Raw genomic sequence first — 13,598 nt, 5'->3', positions numbered from 1 at the left:
TTCTTAATTTTCCCTAGTAAAATTCGATTTTTGAGGTTTTGTTCTGTGCTGTCATTTCAGTAGAGTACTTTAACTTTGGGACTCTCACAGATGAAATCCTAAACCCTAGAATAATGCCCTTGTTTGTGTGCTACTCTTTCTATCTTCTTGTTTAAGGAGACAGTGATTACAAATTGAAAGCACTGCAAAAATCTGAACCTGACCTATGTTAGAATATTATTTACTTGCTTTGTTTAGGTGTCACATTATTGTTAAAACATGTTGGCTAAAGGAAATTGCCCATATCTGTCAACAATAGCATTGTGTGTTTGAGTAAAAAACTGTCAGAAAGAAGCATAGTGCCAGCTAAAAATTAGTTTTCTTCTTTAGTCCTGCATTGCCAGCTCCCACCCCAGTGTGACACAGTAAAGTTCTCTAATGATGATTTCACAACCATAAAAATCTGCTGGAGAATGAAACCGGCCTATGGGTAATAAAGAGATATATTGCATTATTGTGTGGTGTCGTTAAAAACCCATCATTTAGTTATGCACACTCGCCCCCAAAACATTTCATGTTCCAGTGGGGTTTCAGCACTGCTGTGAAATCACAGCATGCTGCAACTGAAGATGTAGTACCAAAGCGGGAGCCAGTTATCTAAACTGGGCTGCATATTGTGAGACTCAAAAGAAGAACAATGATTTTTAGATATGTGCTAAATGCTCTAATTAGCCTAGCTATTGGGGGGCATTGAATATGTATTGCCTAAGCTAGTGGAATTTTGACATTTCTATTTGCAAATCTCTTATATGAACATGACATGATTGTAAATGTTCTCTGTATATCTTACTACAATACTAGCTTGGACCCTGTTGCTAGGAAAATTAGACAATTTCTAATGAGTACTTGCATTTATTGTGCAAAAATAGTTGTTTGAGGGAAACAACTTGAGCACAGTTCCTTATACAATTTAGGATTTGTTTATTTACATGATGAAATGTGAGGAAGTATTCCCATGTTTTTAGCAATTAACTCAGAAAGTGTAATGGACGTGGCTTTCTGGAATACATGATGTTAAATCTAGACTAAAACTAATCTGGTCAGCTGTAAATTTACAGTGTATATGTATGCAAGAAAATAAAGTAATTTGCCTTGAAGCCTTCTCCCCTACTCCTCAAAAATTATGGTGCATTTGATAGTCTCTTGACCTGGGTAGTTAGGATTTTGCAATATTAAGCTTTGATTATAAGCATCATTAAAATATTGCCTTTTGTTCTGGTCTAGAGTGATTTGGAAAATCAAAACAGCTTTTGCAGTGTTATAAATTGAATATTTCCATATACTCAGTAATAATGCAGGAGTTACTGATTTCAAGAAGCAAATACCAGTGATGAGATGATGATGCTGAAACAAAAAATAGTATTATGTTACATTTATGTAAAGACAGTCATTCCTTTTTCTAAGTACCCTGTCTGACCTATTTACAGATGACCTATTTTCACTAGATACAGAGGATACACAAGATTTTGATGCTAGTAAAGCAGCCTGCATTTTTCATGTTATCAAGGTCCTTAGATGCTTGCATTATTTTTATTTGCAACAAATCTATTCGTTTGGAGCAAGTTTAGGTTGATTTTTTTTTCAAGTACATTACTAATTGTACATGTTAGAATGTTTTATAACATTTAGTTAGTATTAAATATATCACAAGTATTTTAACAGTGACTTTGATTAGTCAGTCTAATTCCGAGATTGTGAGAAATGCAGTATGGTCACACACTTTTGATTTGGGATGGATTTTCTTTCTTTTTTCTTGAAAATAAACTAATTGCAATAGAAACTTGTATTTGAGATGAAGTCAGAGTTAACTAGTATTAGAGATCAATGTCTCACCTTCAAGTGATATAAATGTGCGTAATTATAAACATATTGGATCAAATTCATCTCTTGACTTCAGCGGATGTGTACCAGAGACAAATTTGACCATTGGTACTTTTCTTCACATCATACAAAAAATGTTCCTATTAGTTCTTGATTATTGTAGTTTGCTGTAATCTATTGCAATATTATTATTGTAATAACTTGAGTGTGCATCCTGTTTTATGTGGTAATATTTTGAGCTGAAGACATTTTGAGGTGTATAGCAAATAAGCCCTCATCCCCACAACATAGTTAATACCAGGTCAACAGGAAGCACTCTCAAATTATTTATTTGAAAATGTAAAGTATTTACATATTAAATGAAAGATGATAAAAACCAAACTGCTAAACATTAAATTTTTTCTAATAATAATTTAAATACATACCTTCAACTTCATACATACAATGCAATTTATACCTTCAAGTCAGCGGGACTGCTATGGGTACCTGCATGTCCCCACAGTATGCCAACATTTTTATGGCTGACTTAGAACAACACTTCCTCAGCTCTCATCCCCTAATGCCCCTACTCTACTTGCGCTACACTGATGACATCTTCAACATCTGGACCCATGGGAAGGAGGCCCTTGAGGAATTCCACCAGGATTTCAACAATTTCCACCCCACCATCAACCTCAGCTTGGACCAGTCCACACAAGAGATCCACTTTCTAGACACTACAGTGCTAATAAGCGATGGTCACATAAATACCACACTATACTGGAAACCTACAGACCACTATACTTACCTACATGCCTCCAGCTTTCATCCAGACCACATCACACGATCTATTGTCTACAGCCAAGCTCTAAGATACAATTCAATTTCTCCAATCCCTCAGACAGAGACACCTACACAATCTCTATCAAGCGTTCTTAAAACTACAATATCCATCTGGTGAAGTGAAGAAACAGATTGACAAAGCCAGAAGGGTACCCAGAAGTCACCTACTACAAGACAGGCCCAACAAAGAAAGTAACAGAACACCACTAGCTGTCACCTATAGCCGCCAATTAAAATCTTTCCAGTGAATCATAAAGGATCTACAACCTATCCTGAAGGACGATCCCTCACTCTCACAGACCTTGGGAGACAGCCCCCCAATCTGAAGCAAATACTCACCAGCAACTACACACCACACAACAAAAACACACCCAGGAACCAAACCCTGCAACAAATCCCGGTGCCAACTCTGTCTCATATATATTCAAGGGACACCATCGTAGGATTTAACCACATCAGCTACACCATCAGGGGCTCGTTCACCTGCATATCTACCAATGTGATATATGCCATCATGTGCCAGCAATGCCCCTCTGCCATGTACATTGGCCAAACTGGACAATCTCTTCGCAAAAGAATAAATGGACACAAATCCGATATCAGGAATTATAACATTCAAAAACCAGTAGGAGAATACTTCAATCTCCCTGGTTACTCAATAACAGACTTAAAGTAGCAATTCTTGAACAAAAAACCTTCAAAAACTAACTCCAATGAGAAACTGCAGAACTGGAATTAATTTGCAAACTGGACACCATCAAATTAGGCCTGAATAAAGACTGGCAGCGGATGGGTCCTTACAAAAACTAATTCCCCCCTCCTGTTACTCACACCTTCTTGTCAACTGTTTGAAATGGGCCACCCTCTTTACCACTACAAAAGTGATTTTTCCTCCCTTGGTATTTTACAGTTAATTGAATTGTCTCGTTAGCACTGGCCCCCCACTTGGTAAGGCAACTCTCATCTTTTCATGTACTGTGTATATATGCCTGCTACTGTATTTTCCACTCCATGCATCTGATGAAGTGGGTTTTAGCCCATGAAAGCTTATGCCCAAATAAATTTGTTAGTCTCTAAGATGCCACAAGGACTCCTTATTGTTTTTGCTGATACAGACTAACATGGCTACCACTCTGAAATTTGTGAAAAGTGTTCACCACACATGATAGGGTGTTTTAGTCTTCTATCATTTTCCTGTGTGAGTTCATTCAAGAATATAGTAATTCTCTGGTTTCACCCACACAGCTGTTATTGGGGCATTTAGTGCACTGGATGAGGCACACCACATATTGTGATAGGCATGTGCCGGATTCTTGGATCTTGAAAGGTGTATTGTTGGTGGAGATATGTCCGCAGGTTTTGCATCTGTTCTGGTAAAGTCTGGTGTGCTTTGAGTTGGTGTGTCCTGGTCTATGGGGAGCTTGCTTCTGATTATGAGTTTGGAGAGGTTTGACGGTGTGTTTGAAGGCCAGAAGAGGGGGTTCAGGAAAGATTTCTTTCAGGATGCGGTCCACATAGACTGCGGGTTTTACTTGTTTAATGATACCCTGTATGGATTCCAGTGTGGAGTGGTATGTGACAACTAGGGGTGTGCGGGTAGCCAGGGTTTTATTTCTATATTGAAGCAAGTTCTCTCAGGGTATTTGGGTGGCTCATTCCATGATGCAGTCTACATACATACAGTCATTATATCAGTCCTTGCACTGTGGCTGACAAATATTAGCCCACCAGACTAAAAGGAAATTCATTCTGAACAGTTATTGAGAAATATAGAAATCAGACACCTAACGCCAGTCAGAGTGCAGGATAGTATATCAATGGAGTTAAAAACTGTTTCAGTTACTGAATAGATTCCCTCTGCCCTGATTGAGACAATTTTATTTCTTTAGAATACCAAAGAAATAGATATAGATAAATAGATAAGGGTTGTGAAAAATATTTTAAGTAATAACCTTGGATTTATTTTGTGTGTATAAGCACAGTATTTAAAATTCTTGTTTTCTTTGTCTCTAGCATATGATGGTGATGGAGGATATGCTAAAAGACTTTTTGCTGGGAGAACACCTTCTTCTAGTTGGCAACCAGGTAGGTTAAAACATATCTCTTTTTACAATATGTGGACCAAATTCACCATTGGTATAAGCAAGTGAAACTCTCTTTTGCTTCATTGAAGCTGCATCTGTCGTGCCATTGATAAATCTTCAGTTTCATGTGCCTACATCTGAGAATGTTATTGGAATCTAGTTTTAGAATAAGTAAATAACTACAGAGAAATCTAAATCTAAAAAGACAGATATACTAGTTTTGTGTATATATATAGCCTTTCTTGAAAGGTTCCTTAAATTACTTCTGTGCAGCAACATAGAAAACTGATTGTATATCAGATTCAGTCACTTCATGTGCTCTTAAGAGTTGATAAAGACTCTCTTTCTTTTTGTCTGGTTAATCCTGCTCAGAATTCAGGATGTGTTTTTTTGTGTGTGTGTGTTCATAAAACACCGCTTGTTATCACTGCCACCACAGAAGTTTAAGTAACAAGAGGCTAGATATTAGGAATTAATCCAGTTGACATATTTTAAATATTTTTAAAAGCAGCCACATTAAGATAAGCCTTCTTTCATGCCATGTACACTATTACTTTCCCATTCAAGGTGCTAACGTTTTCATCCTGTGTTTGCTTGCAAACGTTGTAATTAAAAAAAAAAATCTATCCTTTTCTGTTCATTTATCTTAAGTTAAAAGTTTAATCATTAGAAACTAAGTCTGATGTCACTGTTGTGTGTTATCTATTTGATAGGGACTGAAAGATTAACTCTACTAGCATTTCTTTAGTACTATAACACATATTTGTCTTTCACTTCCTATAATATAGGATCAGTGGTGATTTGTGTGTTTGGGGGAGGGGAGGACACAAAATGCTGTGTGTGTTCAATTAGTTGAAGGTTTTGTGTGTGTATGTGAGCAAGTGAGAAAGAGAGAGCGAGAGAGACAAACCTTACAGCGAATAAATGTGACGCTTAGGGGTTCATCCTAGACCAGTAAGGGGTTGTGTCACCACCTACGCTGTAACCCTGGGTGCCTCTGTGCTGTGCAGTTTTGGCTCACATCCCTGATACCAGCAGCGTTCTCCCAAGCACAATAGCTCCAGCATGGCTTTCCGCAGCCTGGTTACTTACTCCATGCAGGGTGACACCAACAGCCCTTCCAGCTCCCCTGTTGAGTCCAGTCCCGCTCAGTGGAACACACACTAAACCGTATCAAGCTTGCTGTTCCTTTAAAGAGACAGTACACAGCACCAGCTGTACTTAATCTCTTCAGTTTAAAACACTACACTGAGATGATTGATTGTGTAACAGAACAAGAGTGAGTTTATTAATAAAGAACAGATATTTAAGAGACACCAAGTAGAAGTAATTGGGATAGAAATAGTTACAAACAAAAGTAAAATATGCTTCTAAGACTAAAACCTTACTTAACAAACTGGAGGCTTTTGTTCAAAGTAATTTTCTCACCAGAGTGACAAACTAGTGGCCATTCCCCCACTGATGGCTTTGTCTACCTTGCATGTAAGTGTAATTTCATTATCTTTTCTTGGTTAATTTACACTGGAGATACCTTCAAGGAGGTGGAATCACATTCCTTTGTCTAGGACTGGGTGACTTAAGCCTGGCTTGCCAAACACATTTTACGAACATATTTCCAGTGCATATTTATAATTTTTCATATATCACCCTGTAGCGGGGTGGTTACCCCGCTCCTGCCCTGAAGGGCTTAAAACAGCCCTGGGAGAGGGCTGTGGCAGGGAAAGCAGCTAATAGGCTGATTGGGGAAGCAGCCGCAGCTGGGCCACGCCCCAATCAGGCCTCAGTTGGCCCTATATAAGAGGCTTGGAGCCAAAAGCTCAACAGTCTCTCTCTAGCTGTAGAAGGAGTCAGACCTGGCTGCAGGGTCCTGAGCAGAGTACCTGAGTGGAGCAGGGCTGGGGAAAGGCAGAGGAGCTAGGGAGGCTCCAGCCTGGAAAGCCCCAGGCTGCAGCCTAGCAGAAAGCCAATGGGTACTGGGGGTTGCAGAGGGCAGCCCAGGCAAAGGCAGCAGGTCCAAACCCAACCTTGCCGGTGATGAGTAGGCTGATACTGCAGTCTGCCGCAGGGAGCAGAGGCTAGACAGTAACTGGCAGTAGCCTTATACTGAGGCAAGGTGGGGATAGTGGGTGGGGGCTCCCCGGGGAGGGGAGACCCTGAGACAAAGGGGTTACTGCCAAGGGGCAGCACCCCAGATAACGGGGCACTGGGTCCAGGAGAGACACCGGCTTGCAGAGGGCACTCCGGAGGCTGGATGAGCTAATTCCCAGAGATGACCAGCAGGAGGCGCTGCAGGTGTGAGTCCCTGTAGCAGGGTGGACCCCTGCTCCTGGGTGGAAGGGGTTTAAAAGCGGCTTGGCAGGGCTTGAGAGCTGCTGCTCTCAAGCTGGGCTGATTGGGGGAAGTGGATGCAGCTGGGCCACACCCCAATCAGGCCACAGCTGGTCCTTATAAAAGGCTGTGAGCCAGGAGCCCAGTCACTCTCCCTCTGCCTGTAGAGGGAGAAGGGCCTGGCTGCAGGGAATTAGGCAAGGTACCTAGGGTGAAGCAGGGCTGGGGAAAGGCTGAGGAGCTGGAGAAGCTCCAGCTTAGAAAACCCCAGGCTGCGGCCTAACATAGGGCAACAAGGGTACTGGGGTTGCAGAGAGCAACCCATGGGGGGGGGGGAAGGCAGCAGGTCCAAACCCCCTTTGCCGATGATGAGTGGTGGATACTGCAGTCTGTCCCAGCGAACGGGGGCTAGACAGAGACTGGGCAGTAGCCAACACTGAGGCGAAGTGGGGCTAGTGGGGTGGGGGTTCCCCTGGGAGGGTGAGACCCAGTCAAAGGGGCACTCGGGTCTTGGGAGGGACACGGGGCCAGTAGCAAACAGGTGGATCACCGGCCTGCAGAGGGCGCTCCCGGGCTGGAAAGAGCTAATTCCCCAGAGTCACCAGCAGGAGGTGCCGCAGGGGTGAGTCAACCCATTTACAGTCCCACATCGCTATACACCCGTACATACACCATGCAATAATATTAATGGCCGGCATGTTGGCATTTCTCATATGATACCTTACATAACACCTTTTAGATACAGATTATAACAATAGTGAGTTATGGTACACTAAGCTGGTCAGGCCAGCTAAGACTCACTGCTAGATACCAGGGAGACCCTTACCCTGGCTATCACAGTAACTAACAGTTTTGATCAGTTTGTCTTTGCACGTGCACAATGATTTTCCTTTAGATACCTGTGCACATCTCCCAAAGACTTCAGTGGGTTGGTATGCATCTTAGGACAGAATCTGATCAATAATGTTAGTGTACATGCATGAGCTGTATCCTCCCGTTATCTGCAAAGGAAGGTGTACAACTTGATCAGCGAAGTCTTTTTTTTTTATGTTCTTGGACCTTTGGATTTCCTCTCTCTTCCCCTATTTTCATCACCAAAAGCCACCACCACAGCGAGGAATTGCTTGAAGCTCCTCGGTCACCTGGCAGCGTGTATGTATGTGGTACAGCATGCAAGGTTGAGGCTCAGACCTTTCCAGGTCTGGCTGGCATCAGCCTATTGGCCAGGGCATGACAGGCTGGACAAGATGGTCACCCTCCTGGGGTCAGTTCTTGAATCTTTCCACTTGTGGCTCAACCCACAGGAGGTATGTGCAGGAGTGCCCTTCACCAAGCCCCAGCACTCCCTGCCCCTGGTGACAGATGCTTCAGCGTTGGGGTGCTCACCCAGAGACCTTCAGACCCAAGGTCTCTCGTTGCAAGATGAGCTCTCCACTCCACATCAACTTCAGGAAGCTGAGAGCGGTCCACCTGGCATGCCAAACTTTCCAGGCACACTTGCAAGGGAAATGAGCAGAGGTGGTGATAGACAACACAACTGCAATGTTTTATATGAACAAGCAGGGTGGAACTCGTTCCTCTCCCCTGTGTCAGGAAGCCCTCAAGCTGTGGGACTTCCCTATAGCCCGCTCAGTTCATAGCATCCTACCTCCCAGGTTCTCAGAACGAGTTGGCAGACTATCTTAGCAGATCCTTTCATAATCAAAAGTGGTCTATTCACCTGGACATGGTGAACAACATTTTCCAAAGGTGGGGAGATCCCCAAATCGACCTGTTTGCCACAAAGAGCAACAGAAATTGCCTCCAGTTCTGTTCCTTCCAAAATCACAGTCTGGGCTCCCTCACAGGCGGGTTCCTCCTGCCTTGAGCAGACCACCTGTTGTACACATTCCCACCATTTCCACTTGTCAACAAGGTTCTGCTAAAGATCCACAGGGAAAGGGCTGTGGTCATTCTGCCAGTACGGGCATATCACGCTCCTGGAGCTATCAGTGGACACCCGAATCCCATTGCCTCTGCTTCCAGACCTGATTCCCAAGGCCATGACCACCTCAATCATCCCAGCCTTAGTCTCTTCAACTCACCACTTGGAAGCTTTGTGGTTAAACCCAACGGAGCTATTGTGCTCTGAGGCCATTAGGGAGGTCCTACTTGGCAGTAGGAAACCCCCCACCTGGGCCACCTAACTAGCCAAGTGGAAAAGATCCTCAATCTGGTGTTCTCAAGTTCACACTCTCCCAATGCAGGCACGTATACCTCTTATCTTAGATTACCTACTACATTTGAAACAGCAGGGCCTCTCGGTATCATCTCTCAAGGTCCACCTGGTGGCCATTTTGGCGTTCCATCCGGGAGCGGCCGGCCGTTCAGTCTTCGCCAACCCAGTTGTTCTCTGAAGGGTCTTGACAGACTATACCTGCAGGTTAGACAACTGATCCCGGAATCTTAATCTGGTCCTGTCCAGACCTTTAGTGTCTTTACTAATTTCCAATTGGCAGAAGGGAGAGAAATTATATCAATGAAAAATATGTGTATGGTGTGCATGCGCGCGTGCATGTGTGCGCACGTGTCTATACATACACTCATGCACACACCCCTAACCATTTTGCCAAATGTCTCAGTTTGCTTGTATGCATAAAATTTACTGAACAGTTTTGCAGGGAAGGAAATTGACAGAACTATGGATTTTAGAAGCCATATCAAGGGAGATGTCAATTTCTTTCATTTCATTGCCCTTACTGTGGAGTCTAAACAAATATGAACAGTCCTGAAGCGACCAAACAAAACATGCAGCGTTTCAAGTGTTTTCTTTCCTTTTGGAGAGAAAACGCGCACACTAGGGAAGAAGTCACAAGGCTTCGGCTCTCCATTATTTCATAATCCTAAAGTACTAACACATTCAGTCTGGTGTTGGAGGACTGAACTACTCTATTTGATACTCGCCTTTTGACACACACACACAGTACAAGCTATTCAGACAATTAATTGAAGACATTGCTTAGGCTATGTCTACACTGAGTATCTTACAGCGACACAGCTGTGCTGCGTACAGCGGCGCTGCTGTAAGGTCTCTCATGTAGTCACTCTTTGCTGGTAGGAGAGAGCTCTCCTGCCAGCAAAATGAACCCCCTCACCCAAAATGAGTGGTGGTAACTTTGTCAGCAGGAGAGCATCTCCCACCGACAAAGTGCTGACCACACCTGTGCTTTTCGTCAGTAAAACTTTTGCTGGTCGGGTGTGTGGTTTGTTTGTTTTTTCCACACCGCAATCGACAAAAGTGCAGCATAGACATAACCTTAGTGTCTGTTGATTCCTAAGAGGCCTTCTTTGAAGGCTCAATTAATATACAGAAATGCTTCATAACAAACTATATCTGTTTTGGTCCACAAGGACACTATTTTCCTCATTCAAATTCACCTCTATCAGGACATCTACAACTAACTAAAACAGAATGGTTGTATGATAATCTTCTTGTGTCAGGTTAGGTGCAACTCGCATTAACAGCAGTGGTTCTGCCATGGCTTGAGGGCAGTGTGACCCTCGGAATCCACAAAACATTCTTTACCACTCCATTGCAAAGGCAGAGTAGTCATGTTTTAGATCTTATCTGTCCTATAGTCTTGTTCAGATTATTCACTGGTTCACGTAACTGAAGTTTCAGAGTAGACGGCCAGACTCTCATGTACTCTAAAGTCAATTTATACCACTTTGCTTGATTAAACACACTGAGCGTGATGTACAGTGCACTTACGCAGTTCTCTGCCTGCATAGACTGTCTGTAATGCAGTCTGTACCACCGTGCTGCACAGCAGGTAGCATAATGGAGAAAAGGGGCATGGCCAGAAGGAAATGGCGTGGTTGTGTGGGTATTCCCAAAATTATGGGTATCCTCTTCATTAATCTGCACATAAAGAGGACAGAAAACCACAGCATGAGTTATTGCAGTTAAGCTGATGTATGTGACTTGAGGAGTGGGACTCAGAGATGCACTGGAAAACATTCCACACCAGCCCTGCTCACCAGTGCTATTCCTTGTTCATGACCGCCGGACACACGTGCTCTCTGCTCCCTCCAGGCCTTCCATTTTCCCATTCCATTGTAGTTTTCATTGCTGAACATTGGCAAATCAAAGTTGTTGTTTCTGAGCCTGTGGTGGCTGCCCACCTGTTGCTGAAAATTGACAACACTTTTATCACCAATAGAAATCATAAGCCAATTTCTATCCTGGTTGTGTGCTCATTGAACTAGCATAAAAAGCGATTTTTAAAATAAAAATGTAATGTTTAAAAGCATACCTTCTCCTTTAAACAGTTATTATTAAAGCAGGATGGAAAATGGCTTGGTACATTTTATACTGGACTTTCATAATGCTAATGTTCACTTTTCAACAAGCAGCAGGATGGTGATGACCAGCAGGAGGCTCAGAAATGCTAAACGTAGTTTACATGATTTCTAAATACAGCTAGAAATTTCAACATTTTGAATTTCCTCAATTCACATGTGGACTTTAGGATTTGCTAGTTAGCATTTGTACACTGGGTCTACTATTATTATTTTCTCCTGAGAAATGTTAGGCATTTTGCATATCTATAAGATAGGTCCCTGCAATCTAAATAAACAACTTATAGACAAAAGAGGAGGAGGGTAAAAGGTGCAACATGTTTTAAAGATGTAGCATACTCTAAAAGTGCTAAATATCATTGTTAATAATTTAAACGAAGACCATCACAAGCTCACTTGGTAGCAATTTCTATTTCTCTTGCACTTAGTGAGAATTATAAAGTAAGCCAGGAGTAAGTAGGTAGATCAAAAATTTATTAACGGTTTTAAAAATGTAACTGCCTGTAGAAAAATACAATAATTTGTCTTCCCTATGGAACTAGTATTGGCATCCAGCCTTATGCGAGGCCTTACTTTAGCTGATGCAGATGTGAACTTAGATTATTTGAAAAATTATGCTCTAACTAGAAATAAATTTTAGTGTGAGGAAATTAATAAAACAAGTGATTGACTCTTTCTTTAAGGTATTTCAAAGGCCATGTTCTATAGAAAACTTGACCACATTTCCTTCAAAGATAATATTCTTCTTCCAATCTAATTACATAAACGCTTGTGGAGAAACCAGGAGTACCATAATAGTATGTAACACTGAACAAAGCTCAGAATAGCAAATGTATATTGTTTACCTGTTTTGTGGCGTGTGACAGGGTGCTGAGCAGAAAGACTGCAGAATCAGCCCACCGGCTATGCCAGCCCCATTTAAGTGAATAAAGTGGAGCTGGCTGGAAAGAACCTGCCCTAATTGGGGAGTGAGAGCCAGCTGCCAGCCCAATTAGCCCAGGGCTATATAAGAGGCTGGGAAGAAGGAAGCCTGGGTGGTGGGATGGAGGAGAGAGCAAGGGAGAGCAGGCAGGAAAAAAGCCATTCCCTTCTGGGTTCAGGCACAAGGAACCCAGAGCTGTGTACACTGTATGGTGAGAAGGTGGTGGGAACACAGACTCGTAAATAAAAGCACCTGTAGTTTCAGAACCAGAGGGTCTCTGAGTGACTTTATCTGAGCCTAGCCAGAGGCAGGAGCCAAGAGGGCCAGCTGCGCTCTGCTACATGGAGCAATGTAGAGGACTTTTTTTTTCTTCTTCAATCTATTGCCTGTGAAGGTGGGCAGCTTCCTTTGCAAAGGAAGAATGTACCACCTCAAAGAAGGCCTTTCTATTAACATAAAGATGTGCTATATAGTTCTGGTGTGCTATATTCCTCTCAGGACAGAAGTAATGTACTAATGCTTGCTTTTCTCAGATATTTTTATTTGGCTTAGTCAAAACTTCAATACAACTGTTATTTATTCATCCTGATTTGCATATTTCTGTATTTTTGATTAATGCATATTTTTAAGCTTATATAGCGGAAATATTTCATACACAAGTGTTATGCAGATATATCTGAAAAGAAGAACTAATTTATTCTTCTAGTGCTTCTGATAAGATGATTAGTCATGTTCCTTGTGGGTGGTGATGTTAAATCTGGCTGTTCCCTGGGGGCAAATTACATGAGATGGGAGAAATTATTTGTTACCTCAGTCTGACCATAGAACATCCCAATATTTTCAGCATTTTTATATGAAGTGTGTAGTTAAATTGCTCATTATTCTAGATATCAGTGTGTAGATAAGGCCTGGTCTACACTACGGGGGGGGGTCGAACTAAGGTACGCGACTTCAGCTACGCGAATAGCGTAGCTGAAGTCGAACTGCTTTAGTTCGAATTTCCTACCTGTCCAGACACCGCGGGATCGAACTCCGCGGCTCCCACGTCGACTCCGCCACCGCCATTCGCGGTGGTGGAGTTCCGGAGTCGACAGGAGCGCGTTCGGAGTTCGAACTATCGCGTAGACGCGTAGACGCGATAGTTCGAACTCCGAGAAGTCAAACTCTCCGCGTCGACCTGGTGGGTAAGTATGGACCTACCCTAAGAGAGCAAGCTTAATTCTTGACTCTTTAGTACAAGA

The 13,598-nt window shown here is 42.6% G+C and overlaps 1 protein-coding gene across 1 annotated transcript in view; it reads left to right on the top strand.

Moving 5' to 3' along the window:
• VWA8 (von Willebrand factor A domain containing 8) overlaps window positions 1-13,598 on the top strand; it is a 282,235-nt gene that overhangs the window by 129,981 nt on the left and 138,656 nt on the right. The window contains exon 20 of the mRNA XM_045012690.1: window positions 4,696-4,767. Within this exon, the coding sequence (XP_044868625.1) occupies window positions 4,696-4,767 (72 nt within the window). The remainder of the gene's footprint in view (window positions 1-4,695; window positions 4,768-13,598) is intronic.

Source organism: Mauremys mutica, chromosome 1, assembly GCF_020497125.1.
Source record: "Mauremys mutica isolate MM-2020 ecotype Southern chromosome 1, ASM2049712v1, whole genome shotgun sequence".
Lineage (NCBI taxonomy): Eukaryota > Metazoa > Chordata > Testudines > Geoemydidae > Mauremys > Mauremys mutica.
This window is presented reverse-complemented; position numbering and strand designations above follow the sequence as displayed.